Source organism: Manacus vitellinus, unplaced genomic scaffold (assembly GCF_001715985.3).
Source record: "Manacus vitellinus isolate BGI_N305 unplaced genomic scaffold, ASM171598v3 scaffold_27_pilon, whole genome shotgun sequence".
Classification (NCBI taxonomy): domain Eukaryota; kingdom Metazoa; phylum Chordata; class Aves; order Passeriformes; family Pipridae; genus Manacus; species Manacus vitellinus.
In genome coordinates, this window is record NW_021940039.1 from 9,286,455 (window position 1) to 9,304,093 (window position 17,639).

At 46.7% G+C, this 17,639-nt stretch overlaps 1 protein-coding gene across 1 annotated transcript in view; it reads right to left on the reverse strand.

The window, feature by feature from the left end:
* Positions 1-2,883: 2,883 nt before the first annotated feature.
* The window catches only part of LOC115307565 (voltage-dependent N-type calcium channel subunit alpha-1B-like), an 82,225-nt gene continuing 67,469 nt past the window's right edge, over positions 2,884-17,639 (reverse strand). Inside the window, exons 11-14 of the mRNA XM_029960601.1 lie at positions 12,858-12,970; positions 8,737-8,849; positions 3,859-3,990; positions 2,884-2,989 (exon numbers count right to left, since the gene is read on the reverse strand). Of these exons, the coding sequence (XP_029816461.1) occupies positions 2,884-2,989; positions 3,859-3,990; positions 8,737-8,849; positions 12,858-12,970 (464 nt within the window). The remainder of the gene's footprint in view (positions 2,990-3,858; positions 3,991-8,736; positions 8,850-12,857; positions 12,971-17,639) is intronic.

Below are 17,639 nucleotides of genomic sequence, written 5' to 3' on the forward strand. Positions count from 1 at the left end.
GCCCAAGGGCTCTCTCTCCCCCAGGCAGAGGCAGCAAAAGCCACATTCCAACACATCACTCCTGGCACAATTCCTCCCCACTCTCCATTTTCAAGTCATGCAGAGACACTGGGTTTCAACAGCACCTTTCCTGGCACTTCCCACAATCCTAAGAAAACTCTTGAGCTCCAATGCCCTGAGTGGGAGCTCTGTCAGCTCCAGCTCCACTCATCCCCTTCCTACAGAAGGGTTTGGGTCGCTCAGCTCCCCCCACCCCACACACACTGTACCCACAGAGTGACAGGAGCAGCTTTGTCACCTCTCCCACCCCTGTCCTGATCCTCAGGGGTGTGGAGAGCCCTGCTCAGCTGGGACAGGGATGGGCACCACTCCCACTGCCAGGCACTGGGCACCACCACTGCAGGGCTGGCACAATACAGGTTCTTCTCCAGTTTTCCCAAGTTTGACCCAGATGGCCACAAAGCACAAAAAAAACCCAACCCCTAAGGAGAAGCAACAACCACTGTATGAGAGAGGACAGATGAGGGAAGTTGGAGGGACTCTGCTCCTCCTGGGTCCTTGTGCAGGGACAGGAGGAGCCACAGCCCAGCCCTGCAGAGCAGAACATTGACCTGGGACTAACTAACAAATACATCAATAATAGGAAAATTAATCAGAACACATGCAAACACCTCAGTCTCAAGCAAGCCTTAATGCTAATTTTGTACCAGTCTCACTTGCTCATCACTGAGTGTAACATTCCTGCCAGTCCTGCTCAGCACTGACTGAGGCACAGCAACATTTTGGGCAGAGCAGCCCTTCCCTTTCCTGCTGTGGCACAGTCAAACAACAGCTACTTTTAGCACATTCCAACAATCCCGTGGGGTGTGAAGCTCAAATTCCTAAATAGGAAGTTGTCTTCGTGTTTGGTAGGGGAAAAAAAAGGGAAATGAAAAGGCCACAGCACGAGTGTGTGGATCCGAGTCCGAGATGCACGTGGAGGGGAGGTTTAAAAAGGAATCCAAAGCCCAAACAGACCCAAATTATGGTAGTTCAGAGAGGAGGAGGATACCAGCAGCAGATTATGCAAAATGCTCTGGATATATTATTTTATTATTATATATTATATTTCAATATATTATGATATTTAAGATAAATAATAATATTATATTTATTATATGATTACTAATGCTATTGTTATAATATAATAATATATAATTGACATAATAAATACTATTATTATTATTATATATAATATGGAATTGTATATTATATAATAACTATTAATATAGTAATATAATTCTATGTAACCTAATATAATTATCATTATAATAATCAATATAAAAATAAAATTATTGTTTTGTTATCATATCATCATAATAATATATAATTAATGCAATGGTTATTAATATATATTGCACCTGATATATATTATATAATAATTATTAATATATCATATGTGGTATATAATTATAATAATCAAGTAATGTAAAATTATATTATTGTTACTGCTATTATTATTATTATTATTATTATTATCCAAATGCCTGTGGGAGGCTGCACTCAGTTAATCCAGTGCTGATGGGTTTTGCTGGTTTTAATTCACAGCTCTGACATTCTGGACAAATGTCCTAAACCCAACAGCATTTTCCTTCACCCCACAGGGTATTTTATCTCAAGGAAATATTTCAGCTAAATATTCTCATGGACAACCATATTCCCAAAGCAAAATCCCATCAACATTCCCGAGCCTGACTGGGGCTCAGTTCCTGCTCGCTGGCAATACATTTTTGTATCTTTAAGCCCTTTCTTGGGTGAGCACTCAAATCCTGGGCAAATATTAATTTGCAATATCTTGGAAGTCAGTGCAGAACCTTCTTCCCAGCTGGGGGAGAAGCAACACCCACGGGAAGAGCTCACAGGGCACGTTTGCTTTTAGATTCTTTGTGTTAATCCAAAAATTGGCATCAATCCCCCCCTTTTTTTGCCCTTTTTGGGCCATGCCACTGAAATACAAAATACCTCAGTTAAAATTCGCTGAGCTGTGTCAAAGTTGGGCTCAGGGGCGAAGCCTCAGCTCCAGCCCACCCCAGGAATTTGGGTGGGACGAGGTTACAAATGCTGGGTGGGTTCCACAGACCTGGGAGGGTCCCCTGCACATGGAGCAGCAGCCCCAGCTTTTACTGAAACACTCGAAGTGATTGTTTTTAAAAAACAATTGTGTTTTTAAAAAATTGTTTTTTCTTTAAATACAAAAATTGTATTTAAAAAATGCAAAATTAAATACAAAAATTGTATTTTAAAAATGCAAAATTAAATACAAAAATTGTATTTAAAAAAGAAACGAAGAAAACAGCTGCAAAATGAAGCTTTTCAATCCCAGCATCTCCCAGAGCTGTGAGTCCCTCCTGCCTTCTCCCGAACCCGCCCGAGGCCGGTGCCTCTCTCATGGAAGGCAATTCTCACCCAGCATTAACTTCTCTGGAGTTATTACTGGGCCAAAAGCTGCATTATTTCCCTGCTGCCTGCAGCTCCCTCAGGCCTCTCTGCTCATTAAATTATGGCAAAAGTGCAGCAGGTCAAGCACTGGCTCATTCCAGGATCCACGAGCCAGAGCTGCCATCCCAGGGCTGGGAGGCAACAGCCTGGGCACACACAGACTTTAAGAACAGCACAGAAATACCTATTTTATCAATTTTTTTTTTCTTCCTAGCAAAAAAATCTTTTGTTCTACTTTTCTTTAATTCCACGGCGTCGATTTTTAATTTGATTTTTTTAATGATGTGTTGATCGAGCAGCGAAGCAAAACACGTGAAAAGGAAGGACTTCTTTCCTAAACCCCACAGATTTTTGAGGACCTCTTTGCCTTCCATAAGCAAGGGGAGATGCCCAGGAATTCCTCTTCTAACCCTGCCCCAGGCCAAGGTGTGGCTTTACCTGGAACACGGTGAGGATGGCGGCGGGGAAGGTGTCGAAATTCGTGGTCGGAGTTTCGTCTTGGAAGTTGAACCTGGAGAGAAAGGAGAGATCCAAAGCGGAGTAGTGAGGGCCAAGCAGCTCCCAGGCATCTCCTAATCCCCTGGAATGCTCCAGAAACCCAGTCAGGGAGCAGCATTTGTTCCACCTGGCAATAACAGCCCAGGCAAGCACAGCAGGGAACACGGTGTCTCTCAGAAGGTGCTCAACAGGACCATTAGCAGGAACTCAATCTCATTCCCAGAGAAAATTCGGATGCTTCGAAATTCGTTTGCAGCCACAATTAAAATGAACAATCCAAATCTCAAATGGTTTTTGCCGAGCAACCCATTCCAAGAAGTTTTCGTCCTCCGGTGCGAAAGCCCAAATTGAAATTACCCTCTTAGTAGATAATTTCTTTTTAATATTTTAAAGATATAATAGCAATTGACTGAGGGGGGAAAAAAAAAAAAAGACCAAATAAAACCGTGTTATTTCGTTTCAGAACCGATGCTGGGGTTTAAATGATAATATTGTGATATTTCGTGCTGCAAAATTCACCACAAGTGGCATTTCTAATGAGAATAATCAGATTCAACAGCACCGTGTTTTCCAGCAGAAAAATATTCCAAGTGAATAAATACATTGTCACCCTGGATATTGGGGAAAGGATTTGCCTTTTCCTTAATATAAAGTGATGCCTTCCCCAGGCCTATTTCTTTATGGGGGTATGTGGGGACTGTGGGATGACAAAGGGGGCTTTGAATTAGGGTTGTTCTTTCTTAGGGAAGAGTTCAGCTCCAGGTAAAACACTGGAACAGGAACTATTTTCCTATAAACTTCTCAGCAGCCCAGGAAGACTGAGAGTGCAGCAGGATGTGACCCTTCCAGCCCTGCAGCCCCAGGATGAATAATCAGACTTACTGTCCTCCAAAGAGCTGCATCCCCAGCAGAGCAAAGACCACGATGAACAGGAACAGCAGGAAAAGCAAACTGATGATGGACTTCATGGAGTTCAGCAAAGAGACCACCAGATTCCTCAGGGAATTCCAGTACCTGTGGTGGAGATCAGAGCAGCCAAGAGAGAACGTGAGTGGGGGAAGAGCCTTTGGTGAGAAACTAATATGAATTATCTCCCGAGCGATAGGACGAGAGGAAATGGCCTCAAGTGGCCCAGGGGAGGTTTAGGTTGGATATTAAGGCAACATTCCTTCCTGGAAAGGGTGGTCAGGCATTGGAACAGCTGCCCAGGGCAGTGGTGGAGTGCCCATCCCTGCAGGGATTTTAAAGCCCTGTGGATGTGGCACTTGGGGACGTGGGCCAGTGGTGGCCTTGGCAGTGCTGGCCAACAGCTGGGCTTGATGATCTTGAAGGTCTTTTCCAACCTGACTCTATGATTTTCTTATTATAAAACAGGAGAAGAATGACAAGGAATATCAGCCTCTTTAAGCTCCCTTCTGCTGTTGGAAAACACGGCTCAGGGAGTGGAAAATCTCTTGGAGCATCCTGAGGGCAGAGGTGGTCACTTGGGGTGTGTGCACCCACACTGAGTTGTGTGCAGTGAATGTTTGGATTAGTTCCTCCTCTACCCCCTTTCCTGGGATAGATTTTGACCTTCTGGCATCTTCTCATCCAGCACAGCAGCCAGATGAGAACTAAAATGCCCCGAATCAGCAGGGGTGTCAAAAGTGTATCGACATCATGAAGGTGACACTGAAGGTGGGAACAGTGAATCCAGCTCTCCTTAACACACAAATCAGGAATAAACACCTCATTCCCACCAGGACATCTCTGTGGTGTGTCCTTCCAACCCAGTATCAACCAGTGGATTTAAATTCCCACATGTTTAAACGTTCCTGTAGGAGATTCACACCCCCATCAGTGCCCAGCCATGCCTTTGGTGTGGGGAAATTCAGGTGTCCAGGACAGAGCCTTGGAGAGAACAAATCCAGGACGATAATTCCAACGTGGCAAGAGGGAATTCAGGCTCAGCCTGAATCCTGACTGACACATCCAAGTCACATCTGGCCAGATACAGAAGATGGTTTGGTTTTGCCTCCCCTGTGCCCAGAAGCAGCTCCTGGCACAGCCACAGGCAGGAATGTGGAGAGATGGCAGTGCTGGGAAGGGTCTCTTTCCTGGCTTTATTGCCCTGCTGAGAACAGGCAGGGAGGGTTATATCAGGAAAACTAATGAGTCAGGAAATGCAGAAAGAGCTGGGCAGCTCTTTGATGAGCTCCTTTTGGACCCAGATTCTTGTGGAACAATGGGATCGGAACAGGCAGCGGGAAAGGAGTGATTTGGAGCCATTTCACGTGTCCTCTGCTCAAAGTTGGGAGTCTGAGGCCGTGGGGGAGGAATTTTTCCCTCTTTTTCTCCATTGGCTTCTCTCATTTCCACTGCCTGGCACTGGGAGCTGCCCTGCAGAGCTGAATGCCTGCCCTGAGTGTCCTCCTGCTGCAGTTTGGGGATGGCTCCACACCCTGAGCTCATTCCTGCAGTGTGGCTGTGGGTCCCCAGCAGAAGGAAGCCCCTGGATTTGTCAGATCTGCTGATAAGGAGAGAAGCTAAGAGCTGGAGTCACCATCCCCTTTCCTTTGTCTTTGTTTTCCCCTCTTCCTTCCCCCAGGTGTAGCTGGGAGGACTGAACCACCCCCTGTTCCTCTGTGCTGGGGGTGATGCAACCACGTCCATCCCAGGAGAAGTAGGATCTTACACTCCCATTCCAAGAAAATTTACTTCCATAATACAGTGACAGAGGTTTCAGGATAAACTCTGGTCTCTCAGGAGAGTATCTCCAGTGGAAATGTTGCAACCAAACCTGCCCAGGGTCAGCCCCAAAGCAAAAGGGGCTGGGCTGCTCTCCTTGGAGAGGGAGGGTTTGCTGCTCCCACAGCTCTCCCCTGCTGGACACAACAGTTTCAGACCAAACCTGCCTCATCCAAGGGCTTCACACCTCACAGGGAGCACAACTGGACCCAAAATCCATGGGAGCTGGAGGCTCTGCCTTGTCCTGGAATAGCTCAGCACCAAACCCTGACCCAGAGCACCAGGATATTCTGAGGAGCTGCATTTCTGCAATGCCAGTCCCTGTTCAGCTCTGCCAGGGCAAAGACAAGCACATGAAGCTGGTTTGCCCTTGTTCTCCCTGCTGAATTTTAGCCCCTCTCAGTCTATCCCCTCCTGGTGGATCCTGCTGGCACCTTTCAGGCTGGCTGGAATTTCACTTTTTAACTCTTGCTGTCCATGGTCACTGTGATTTAAGACTGGGATTGAAAAGGTCTCATCCCATTGATAATTCAAAGCAGGATCTGCTGTCCATGGTCACACTGATTTGGCATGTGGGAATGAAAAGGTCTCATCCCACTGATTATCCAAAGCAGGAGGATTGAGTTTAGCTCAGTTGGTTCAAACTTGGTTCTAAGAACACCAAGGTCAGGTTCAATCCCCTGTTTGGGCCATTCACTTAAGAGCTGGACTCAATGATCCTTGGGGGTCCCTTCTAAATGAGAATATTCTGGGATTCTGGGACTGCAATTGGCTTCTGCTGAACGTGGAAGGAAAATAAACCAGAGCAGGGAGTTGCAGAGAGAAATTCCTATGGAAGAGATGGAAAAAGGAGACAGGAAACTCCTGAGGGTCAGGGTGTTCTCACAGCAAAGGCTGCAATGAGAGAGTGTGGGCAGAATCTGTGCCTGGTGGCAGCACTTTGGTGGCTCTCATGAGTCATGAGAGGACTGAGCTGTGCAGCTCCAACGCCGGGATAATGCGGGATCATCCCGTGGGAGCCACAGGGACGTGGCTGCTGGTCACACAACGAGCACATTCCTGTCGGGTCAGGTGAAAATTCCACATAATCAGGTCAAGGGAACATCAGGATCAGGGGGGTGACAGTGTCACTGATGTCCTGAGAAAGGGGGAGGAGCCCTGGGCTTTGTTAAGTTAAATCTCTTCTCCCAAGGAACGAGCAGTAGGACAAGAGGGAACAGCCTCAAACTGTGCCAGGGGAGGGTTAGGGTGGATACCAGGGAAAATTTCTTTGCTGAAAGGCTTGTCCAGGCCTGGCACAGCTGCCCAGGGCAGTGGGGGAGTCACCATCCCTGCAGGGACTTAAAAGCTGTGTGGATGTGGCCCTTGGGGACAGGGATTAGTGGTGGCCTTGGCAGTGCTGGGGGAACAGTTGAATTCAATGCTTTTGAGGGTCTTAAAGGTCTTTTTCAACCTAAACATTTCTTGTGATTCATCCCTTGATCCTGCTGGCTAAAAGGAATAGTCAAAACTCACAAAAAAAAAATAAAATTTTACCTTCCAAAAATGGCCAGAATTTTGAAAAAGCACAACACACAATCAGACACAGCAAATCTCAGTAGCTGGGGATAAAATTATCTGCTGATGATTCATGGCTCTGAATTTCCTACAAAACCAGGAGCTTCCCATACATAAGATTAGTGCAAAGGCAAACTACAGTGACACTTTTGGTGCAGGTACCCCCCTATTTTACCAGACAATCACAGAACTTAATGTTTCCAGCCCCTTTTTCCCGGAGTGCAACAGCTGACACTGCATCACACACAAATCTGGGATCTGCACAATCCTTAACAGGTACAAACCAGCAAACCCCCCAGAGCCAACAAAACCTGGGCCCTCAAACAGCTGCCAAAGCACCTGGTGACTTCCAGTGATTGGTTTGTTCCAGTGCCATCACCTGGGCCTTATTTATTTCAGGCAGTTGTGCACCAGGGGTGTTTTTGGCAGGAGTTCTTATTCCTCCTCCTGTTACTTCAAGCCAAGGAGCGTTAAGGGAGTGATGGAAAGAAGGGAGAGCCGAGGAGGCAACGGTGGAAAAAAAATAAGGTGGAAAACAACAGCAGGGGCACCTAAATGTGTCATCAATTTGCACACCAGGGCTTGGAAAGCCTGCAGAAATGGCTCTAGATGGGTTTCTAAATGGCACAGGAGCTGTTTGCTGATGCCAGAGCACATTAACGTGAGGCAGGAGCACGAAAACAAGGGAAAAGCTGTGGCAACACCACTCCAGTGAAAATTCAACCTCCCAGACGTGCCCAGAGCAGACACAGCACAGGCAGCAGCAAAACTCTGCCTATTTGTGTCAACACAGGGGCTCAGGCACCAGGATTTAGCAGCCAGCAATACCCAGGGTATTTGGTTTTCCAGTTCCCAAATCCTTCAGGAGCAGCAGATAAGGACAGTGAGCAGCTGATGGGACTTAGAAAGTCAATAAGGAATTTGTGTATTTTACCACAAGAGCTAAGGGGTAACATAATGAGGGGTTTGTTCTAAACAAGCTTAGAAACAAAGCAAAAAAGGGATATTTTCCTGCAGCCCATCATTACACTGTGGAACTCTCTGCCCAAGGGCAGAAAAGCCTCTACACGAGGCTGGGAGGGGGGGAAAAGGGCTGTTAAAAATCTTTGTGGATGCAAATGCAGGCTCAGGAACTCCCAAAATTTCCAGCTGCCAGAAACCCCCATTGCCCAGCTGAGGAAAAGGGCAATTCTGCATCTGCAGTTCTCTTCTGCTCCCATCAGGACCAACCTAATGGGATGTCAGGACAGACAGGGGTTTTGTGCCAGCAAAAACGGGGGTTTGGGGCATTGTTTTGGTTTTTTTTCCCCTCCAGCTTCTGGTTGTTTATTTATTTATTTATTGTTTATAAATATAAATTTATAACAATAAATAAAAATATCAACAAAACCACTCCTCCTTGCTGTGGGGTTGGTAATCCAGGTTTCACGTGGTGCTAGAAGGCTGCTGGGAGAGTGAAAAGGGAGCTGGACTTACTTTGTTACTTTGAAAATCCTCAGCAGTCGAAGTGCCCTCAATACACTGATGCCAAACGAGGTTCCTGGTTTCACTGCAGCCCAAATAACTTCAAATATACTTCCCACGATGACCTGCAAGAAGAAGGTTGGGTTTTTTAACATACATAAGGCAAAACTTCTCCTTATTTCTCCGTTGTGAGGCTGAGGAAAGCCCAGGAATCAGAGCTCAGGCTGTGATGGTTTTCTTAGGAAAACTTCAGGAAAATCATAAATTGGCCCAGAGCACTGGAAATCCCTAATTTTACCACTGGAAATCCTTATCCCAACTTTCTGCAGCCCAAACTGAAAAAGGGCAATACCCAGCAGCAGAACACATTGGGATCTCCTATACCCAGTCAGGAACTTGTTGCTTTTTTCTCCAGCAACCAAACTGCCTTAAAATAACCTTTTTGGAATGACACTGTGCTTTATTATTGTATTTTTTTTAACACTGGCTCAACTGCAAATGCCAACACTTTGTTTTCCCACCCCACACAGTGGGTCTGTGCAGAGATCCAGGGGGGCACTGCCCCATCCTTCCCTGCCCATCAGAAGGACCAAAAACCTTCACCTGCAGCAGAGCAGTGAAGCTCTGGGTGAGATTCACCAGAAACTTCTGGCAGCTGAGAGTGTTTAGGAGGGCAATTAAAGCAATTGCTGTTGTGAGACCCGGCAAAGCCTCCAGCACACACATCCAACCAGCTGCCTCGGGGGATGGACAAAGTCGTCCCAAATCGAGGTGGAATTTTTTTAAGTCCTGGTTTGTTTTGGCTGGGGGGGTTTAAGGACGGCAGGGAATTAACCCGGAGCAATGGAAACAAAACCTTCTGAGATATCCTTCATTACCAAAAGGACAAAGCAGCCATGGGTTAAGCACAGCTGGGAAGGGCAATTATCTCCACGCAGGTTGCTGCACAGTTAATAAGATAAAACAGGCATTTCGCTGCCAATTGCTGTTATTGCTCACATTAACCCGGCCTTTCAGAGCTCCCACCGCCCCTGGTCCCCGGGTGGGCAGAACACACCATAAACACGCTCAGCAGAACCCAGCAAGCAGCTGCTTTGTGCTGGGGGAGGGAATGTTAACAGGGAGCCAGGGCTGATACCTGCAAGAAACGCTGTGCCCCGAGCTCCAAAAAAAATCAGGTGCGCGGCAGTTGCTCATCCCTTTTGTCCCATCCGAAAAAGAAGGAGCTAAAACTTCTCTCCCACAGTCTCTCGCTCTTGGGAATCCCTCGTGAATCAGCAAAACCCTTCCCTTGGACTTTCCACATGTCACACTGATAATTAATTATCTCGGCATCCCAGCAGGGCCTCCTGGGAGCCCGTTTCACAGGAGACCCCCCTGGACTGGTACTCCCAAGGCTGATGTTGCTCTGATTTGTTGTTTGGCTTTTTGCATTTGAATGGTTTCGTCTCGATGGTTTGTCAGACTAAACTGGCTACGGAGCTGGGGGATGTTCTGGGAGGGGGGGTGAAGCCGCCGAATTAATTCTGGGGGCTGGAAGGTGGGTGAGGAGGAAGAAACAGAGCCAGAAGTAGGATCCCTGTGGATTCTCCGAAGGAGGAAGAATTAAAACCAGATCAACAGCTTGAACCTCCTGGGAAACACTCACAAAGCTCGTTGCCAGCGCTGCACAAACGCAGAGAGACACTGGGGGGTTTATCTTTGGCTGAGTGCAAGCTCCTAAATCACCTGTCCCTGACTGGCAGGTGCAAGGGCTGGTTGTGGAAGGAGCATCCCGGACACAGGGATCCAAGGAAACTCGCAGCCAGCTTGGAGCTCACCTAATCCACTGGTGAAAGACATCAGCCTGTTATCAGGGAATTTAAACAAGGCAGTGATGGGAGAAATAAAAATATGGTTTTTATATTATGAGAAATAAAAATACAGTTTTTATATTATGAGAAATAAAAATACTTTTATATATATATATATATAGGCATGTTGTGAGATATCCAAGTTCCACGGACTGAACTTGGGTATCAGGGTCCTTTTCGGCCGGATAAGGGCAATGCGAAAGTTCCTAAAAATTAAAATCTTTTGGGGCCACGTTGTACACGAGGTTCCTTTTCTCTTTGGGTTAAGAACAAGGGCAGATCCGTCATCTTCGACAGGGGATGGCTCACAGCCAATTGGAATAAAGGGAAAGTCCCTTTTCAGAGAAAAGAAACCTTTTTTAGGCAAAAATGAATATATTAAGATTATCTGAAAAAGGGTGGGATATTGTGAAAGTATAAAATGTGTGGAATTTAAACCCAAAGGGTCTTTTTCCCTGGAAATTCGGTGAGAGAAAGACCTGGTGCACTGAATAAATTCTTCCTTGTTTCTTTGTTCCCTGAGTTTGTGCCGTCTTTCTACATTTAAAAGAGGGATTTTTCCCACACAGGTGATCCCTGGGGTGGGGGCTTTCATCTCAAAGTCAGTTCACTCTGAGCTTTCTAGCCAAGAAGAGAGTGAGTTGGCTCTACTTGTAGCCTTGGATTGAGGAGAGGTCACTAAGTGAAGGTGAGAATTCCTCCTCCCTCGTGGGAATTCTGCTCCGTGGGGGAGGAGAGTCACTCCCAGCATTCTGGCAGACAAACAGTCGAACCAACAGACTGAATCTTAGAGAGCAGGGCTGGATGACGTGCACAGTGACCTGAACTGTTGTCCCCTTGCCCCTGGCTGTGTCGAGAGCCTCATATCTGCTTTGGTACAGAAACCTCCCAGCCCCAATCCTGCTCTGCCCACGCCGAAGATAAGAGGAGCCAAGTTATCCTCTGTGAGGACAGATTACAGCCTAATAGCTTTTAATGAATAAATTACCATCCACACGCCGTGGTCTTTGTTACATGGAGCCAAAAGCAGCCCCACTATTCTCACTTCAGAGCTGTAGTTTGAGCCTGGACTGTGTCCAGCTCTGGCCCCTCAGCTCAGGAAGGACATGGAGGGGCTGGAGCAGGTCCAGAGAAGAGCAACAAGGCTGGGGAAGGGACTGGAGCACAAGTGCTGTGAGGAGAGGCTGAGGGAGCTGGGGGGGCTCAGCCTGGAGAGGAGGAGGCTCAGGGGAGACCTCCTCACTCTCTGCAACTCCCTGCCAGGAGGGGGGAGCCAGGGGGGGTTGGTCTCTTTTCCCAGGCAACTCTCAGCAAGACAAGAGGGCTGGGTCTTCAGCTGTGCCAGGGGAGGTTTAGGTTGGAGATTAGAAAGAATTTCTTTCCAGAGAGGGTGCTCAGCCATTGGAATGGGCTGCCCAGGGAAGGGGTGGATTCTCCATCCCTGGAGGTGTTTAAGGACAGACTGGATGTGGCATCAGTGCCATGGGCTGGGAACCACAGCGGGGTTGGATCAAGAGTTGGACTTGATGATCTCAGAGGTCCCTTCCAACCCAGCTGATTATATGATCCTATGATCCTATGATTCTATGATTCTATGATTCTATGATTCTGGATGTGAGTTATTGCCTTCCTGTCACAAATCCCAGGTTTACTCTTCTCCTTCTGGGCACTGCAAAGAGCTGCCTGTGCATCTTGAGGGTTCAAGGGCTGACAGAGGAGATGAGCAGGAAGATGTGTGGATTTTTTGCCTTTTTTTTGTCTTTCAGTCACCTCATTTAAATGGGAGGGAGAATCTCCCAGCAATCAGAGCACTGGAACACCCCGGAGTTTGCCGAGGAAATGAAAGGCCCGGCTGTCACTTTGCCTCATAAAGGGATGATAAGGAGGGGAAGCTTAATGTGTTTAACTGCAGTTAATTTATGCAACCATTGCTCCCTGCAGAAGAAACACTCCCAGAACCATTTCCCATGGATTGCCACACCCACCCTGGAATGCCCATCCTGCTGGATGACAGGAGAGCCACACAGGGACTTTTTTCAAGGACATGGAGTGCCAGGACAAGAGGGAATGGTTTCATGCTTAGACTAGATGAGGGAAGGAATTCTTCCCTGGGAGGGTGAGGAGGCCCTGGCACAGGTTGCCCAGAGAAGCTGTTGCTGCCCCATCCCTGGAAGTGTCCCAGGCCAGGTTGGACGGGGCTTGGAGCAACCTGGGCTGGTGGAAGGGATGATTTTAAGTTCCCTTCCAACCCAAAGTCTTCTGTGATTCATCTTAACTCACCCCAAAGTCAAAGCAGTTGAATGAAGAGTGGAAGTAGTTCCTTGGCCCCAGTCCATACATCTTCAAAGACATCTCAGTAAGGAACAGCCCCAGGAAAACAAACTCTGCGAAATCTGGAAACAGGGAACAAAAGATTAAATTAGTCCATGAGACCTTGGTGGGCAGATCCCTTCATGTGGGGAACAGTGGTATTTTTGCACAACCCAGAGTGACTCCTGGCAGAAGAAAATCCCTCTGCAATGGCAAACAAGACCCAGAGGAGAGCTTCCCATCATTATTTCTGTGTGTCCATGAGCTGTGAGCAGCCTTCAGGAGCTGTGCTGTGGGATGGTGGCATGAGCATTAAATAATATGCTCACTGTTTTTATAAAGGAATTTCAAAGGAAACCTCTGGATCTACTCTTTCTAAAGGTCTAATTTAATTACACAGATAATGTTTTGCAGTGATGTGTTTGGGCCTTCTGTACCCACAAGAGATGGACACTTTTGGGTGTGGGGTGTTGAGTTTCTGTGACATCCTCTGCTGATAAAAATACCTTCCTACCCAACAGAACTGCTGACTCTGAGGGCTCATATTCAGAGGTGTTGTGTCTACTGTTACCACATTTATTTTTATTATGCCTTTATAGCCCTAAAACTGTGGAAGAACAAGTTCTGTTTCCTTTGGCTTCACATATCGCAGGCAAATAAGCTGTGAAGCTTTTGATGGGAAAATTTATCACCCATGATGAAACAAAGGGCTGGAGACTTCAATTTCTAGCTGAAGTTTTTCAGGACTTGAAGCTACAGAAAATACCACCTTTGGCGTTTTAAGTTTGGATCTGGAGGCCAATTAGCAGCAGTAAGAGTAAAACGTTAAAAACAAACAAAAAAAAGGTGCAAAAAACACCTCCAGTACCAAAACCAACCCAATGGAATAAGGCAAACCTCTCTCTCTCTGGAAGAGATGAAGAAAAGAATCAAACCTCAAAGGGTGGAGATCAGTCACCTCTCTCAGTGCAGCACAGGAGGCTCCTGGATGTTGGAGCAGCAAAGTCTCCTGGAATTTCAGTTTTACCATTCCAGGAATGATACAGACAAGAGGGTGCCAAACTTTTCTCCAAGGTGCACATGGACAGGCAAGGGGGGGTGGATACAAGCAGCAACAAGGGAATTTTCAGCTGGATAATCCTGAATTCCAGGGCTTTGTAAAGTGGGGAAGCAGAGGGGCAGCTCCAATCCCTGTGAGCAGGGACAGGACCAGGAATGGCTGGCTGTGTCAGGGCAGGTCAGGTTGATCCCAGGAAAAGATTTCTTCCCCCAGAGGGTGGTTGGCACTGCCCAGGCTCCCCAGGGCAGTGGGCACAGCCCCAAGGCTGCCAGAGCTCCAGGAGGGTTTGGACAATGCTCTGAGGGCCAGGGTGGGATTGTTGGGGTGTCTGTGCAGGGCCAGGAGCTGGACTGGATGGTCCTTGTGGATCCCACCAAAGGTATTCCATGATTTTGTTATTCCATGACTTCCTGCAACACGTGGGTTCAGCTGATGAGTGTGAGGAGGGAATGAGGGTCCTTCCAAAGTGCCTGGATTTCCCTCCACCCTCACCCTCCACGTTCAAGAGGAGTGAGCAGAGTTTGCCCAGGGCCCATTTTGCACTGCTGGGTGTCTTTGGACATTGCTTGGAAAATACAGCTCCAATTAGCAACCAATAAAAAGGGGGGTTAAATCTTAAATGGCAGACAGTCCTGGAATATCATGGGCATAAAGTGAACTGAAATGCAGGAAGCTTTAGTGACATGAGAAAGGTTTTATTAACACCTCAGTGAGGAGCCTGCAAGGACACTTCTGCCAATATTTGTACAAGGGGAGGAAATACCAGGAGAGGATTAATTGTACTGTGTCACCTCCTGTCCTTGAAAGCAGGAGCAATGTCATTAAAGGAGAATATAAGGGCAGTGTGTTCACATTGGAGGAATAAGATGACAAAGTAGGAGATCTGCAAAGTTCTCAGCCTTTTTCCTGCCAAGAGGCAGCTCCATCCTCTGGATCTCATGGTCACATGAAGGAGCAGCACAGCTCCATCTCACTTGGAGCTTGGAACTTGCCAGGAGAAGCCTGGTCACCCCTGCACCAACTTGTCTCTCCTTTCTGACATCAGCTGCAACAACTCAGTGAGAAAACAGTTGTTTCTAATACAAGGGATCCCAGAGTAGGGAATTATCCATAATTATGCTGGCAATCCATCCAAATATCCATCTCTCTGCTCAGTGAGACCCCTCCTGCAGAGCAGCCTCCAGCCCTGGGGAACAACATCAGGAGGAGCTGTTGGAGCAAATCCAGAGGGGGCCATGGAGATGCTCCAAGGACTGAAGCCCCTCTGGAGCCAGGCTGGGAGAGCTGGGGGGGTTCACCTGGAGAAGGGAAGGCTCCAGGGAGAGCTGAGAGCCCCTTCCAGTGCATGAAGGGGCTCCAGGAGAGCTGGAGAGGGACTTTGGTTTCACACTCAGCAGAGCTCAGCAAGCCCAATGGTGTCATTGGAATAACTTCCAATCCCTATCTTGAGAATTGGTGTCATACCAATGCTTTGAAGTCGGTGGCCTTGTTTAATTAGCTGATAAAAAATCACAGGGAGAGGTTGTAGATCCTACAGAAAGCACAGCACAGCCTCCACCTGTGTCATGGCTCAATCTGGCAGGACATTTTCACCCTCTTTGTCCACCAAACTCACCTTTCAGAGTTACATGTCAGGGCCACCCCATTTTCTTCCACAGAGTAACAAAAATCCTTGTAAGTGTTTTTTAAGTGTAATTCTCACCAGCAGATCCCAGTGCACTTTGCCAAGACAATTATCACCATTTCAAAAGGATAAAAGAAACAAGGATTAATGGTCAGTCACCCATCCAGCAGAAGGGTGAATAAAACCAGGTATCAGCAAGTGCAATGTTCCATCATCAGACTGACACACCCTGCAAACACACGTGCAAAACCAGAATATCAGAGGAGAAAAGAGCTGAGAAATGGCCTTTCTAAGCAAAACAGATCCAAGAAATCTTTGGTTATGTTAAAAAGAAATAAAATAAAGACGAGGGGAAATGTTTAAAACTCAGAGCATCTCAAAAGGCAATTTCCTTCTGCTGCTCTTGAAAGAGCCCCACTCGTCCTTTCACAGCTGATGGATCCCATCAGGATCAGAGCTCAGAACTGGCAGCAGGAGCTGCATCTCAGCAGGTACCAGATGCTACAAATCACAGCCCAGTGAGGACAAGGGATGAAGGCAAGGAAAACACAGACCCAGAGAACTCCTCGGGCAGAAGGGACTGACTCAGTGAACCAGCTGCTGCAGCAGAAGGATCAGACACACAGTTCCTTCTGAGATGGCCCTGCCTGTGTAATTGGAAAAGCAATTTTGTTGTTTGGACCTCCTGGTATTCAGACCCCACATGTAATCCAATCTGCCTTAAGCAGAAGCATTTTGTGATGTGATTTAAGGAGGAAAAGTTTGATACAAACAGTCTAATTTAATTTCAGATTTGTGCTATTGGCAAAGGCCAACACACATTACATCCCATCACCCCACGTGTTTGAGTTTGACAGTTCCCAGCTCCTTTTTGTCAGTCACCCAGGGATTAATTCCATTTCTGCCCCATCTCCAAGTCCAATGTCTTTTAGAAGCAAGTGCTGAGCCTGACACTTTGGTTTCCTCTCCTCGTCCTCCTCACACATTAAACCAACCAGGAGAACCTCAAAGCACAACTTCCTCCTCTTTGACCAAGCAGATGTGAAATGCTCAGCAGACATAAATAAATATGCTCCAGAAAGCCTTTTCCTTGCAAATTCTCTGTTTGGATATCCAGAGGGAGCTGGTCACCTACTTCAAAGGCAACCACAGCACCAAAAAAGGCCCAATTGCCCCAAACACATAGTTTTGGCAAGGCAAGTTGTTCTCAGGCCATAATGGTTAAAAAAGTGTTTGCAAATATTGTGTTCATCAGAAAAGACACATTCTGGGTCTTGGTTTTAGACTGAAATAAATTAAGGAGCCAGTTAAGGATCCTGCAGTTTTATTTGGAGAAAAAAGCAGAGTTGCTTCATGAAGGGCATCAAAAAAGGCCTAATTGGCCCCAAAGACATGGCTTAGTCTTGCATAGCAAGGGAAGGCATTCCCAGGCCATAATGGCTAAAAAACTGGTTTCAAATAGTCTGTTTATCAGAAAAGAGACACTCTGTGGGGTTTTTTAGACAGATATAAATTAGGGAGCCAAGCAGGAATACCTGCAGTTTTAGTTGGAGAAAAAAAGGAGAGTTGCTTCATGAAGAGCATCAAAAAAGACCTAATTGGCCCAAAAACATGGTTCAATCTCGTGTAGAAAGGGGAGGAATTCCCAGGCCATAATGGTTAAAAAATTGTTTTCAAATATTGTGTTCATCAGAAAAGACACACTCTGGGTTTTGGTTTTAGACAGACATAAATTAAGGAGCCACTTAAGGATCCCTGCAGCATTAGCTGGAGAAGAAAGGAGTTGCTTCATGAAGGGAATCAAAAAAGGCCTAATTGGCCCCAAAGACATGGTTCAATCTTGTGTAGCAAGGGAAGGCATTCCCAGGCCATAATGGTTAAAAAAAACGTTTTCAAATATTGTGTTCATCAGAAAAGACACATTCTGGGTTTTGGTTTTAGACTGACATAAATTAAGGAGCCACTTAAGGATCCCTGCAGTTTTATTTGGGGAAAAAAAGGAGAGTTGCTTCATGAAGGGAATCAAAAAAGGCCTAATTGGCCCTAAACATGTGGTTCAGCCTTACAT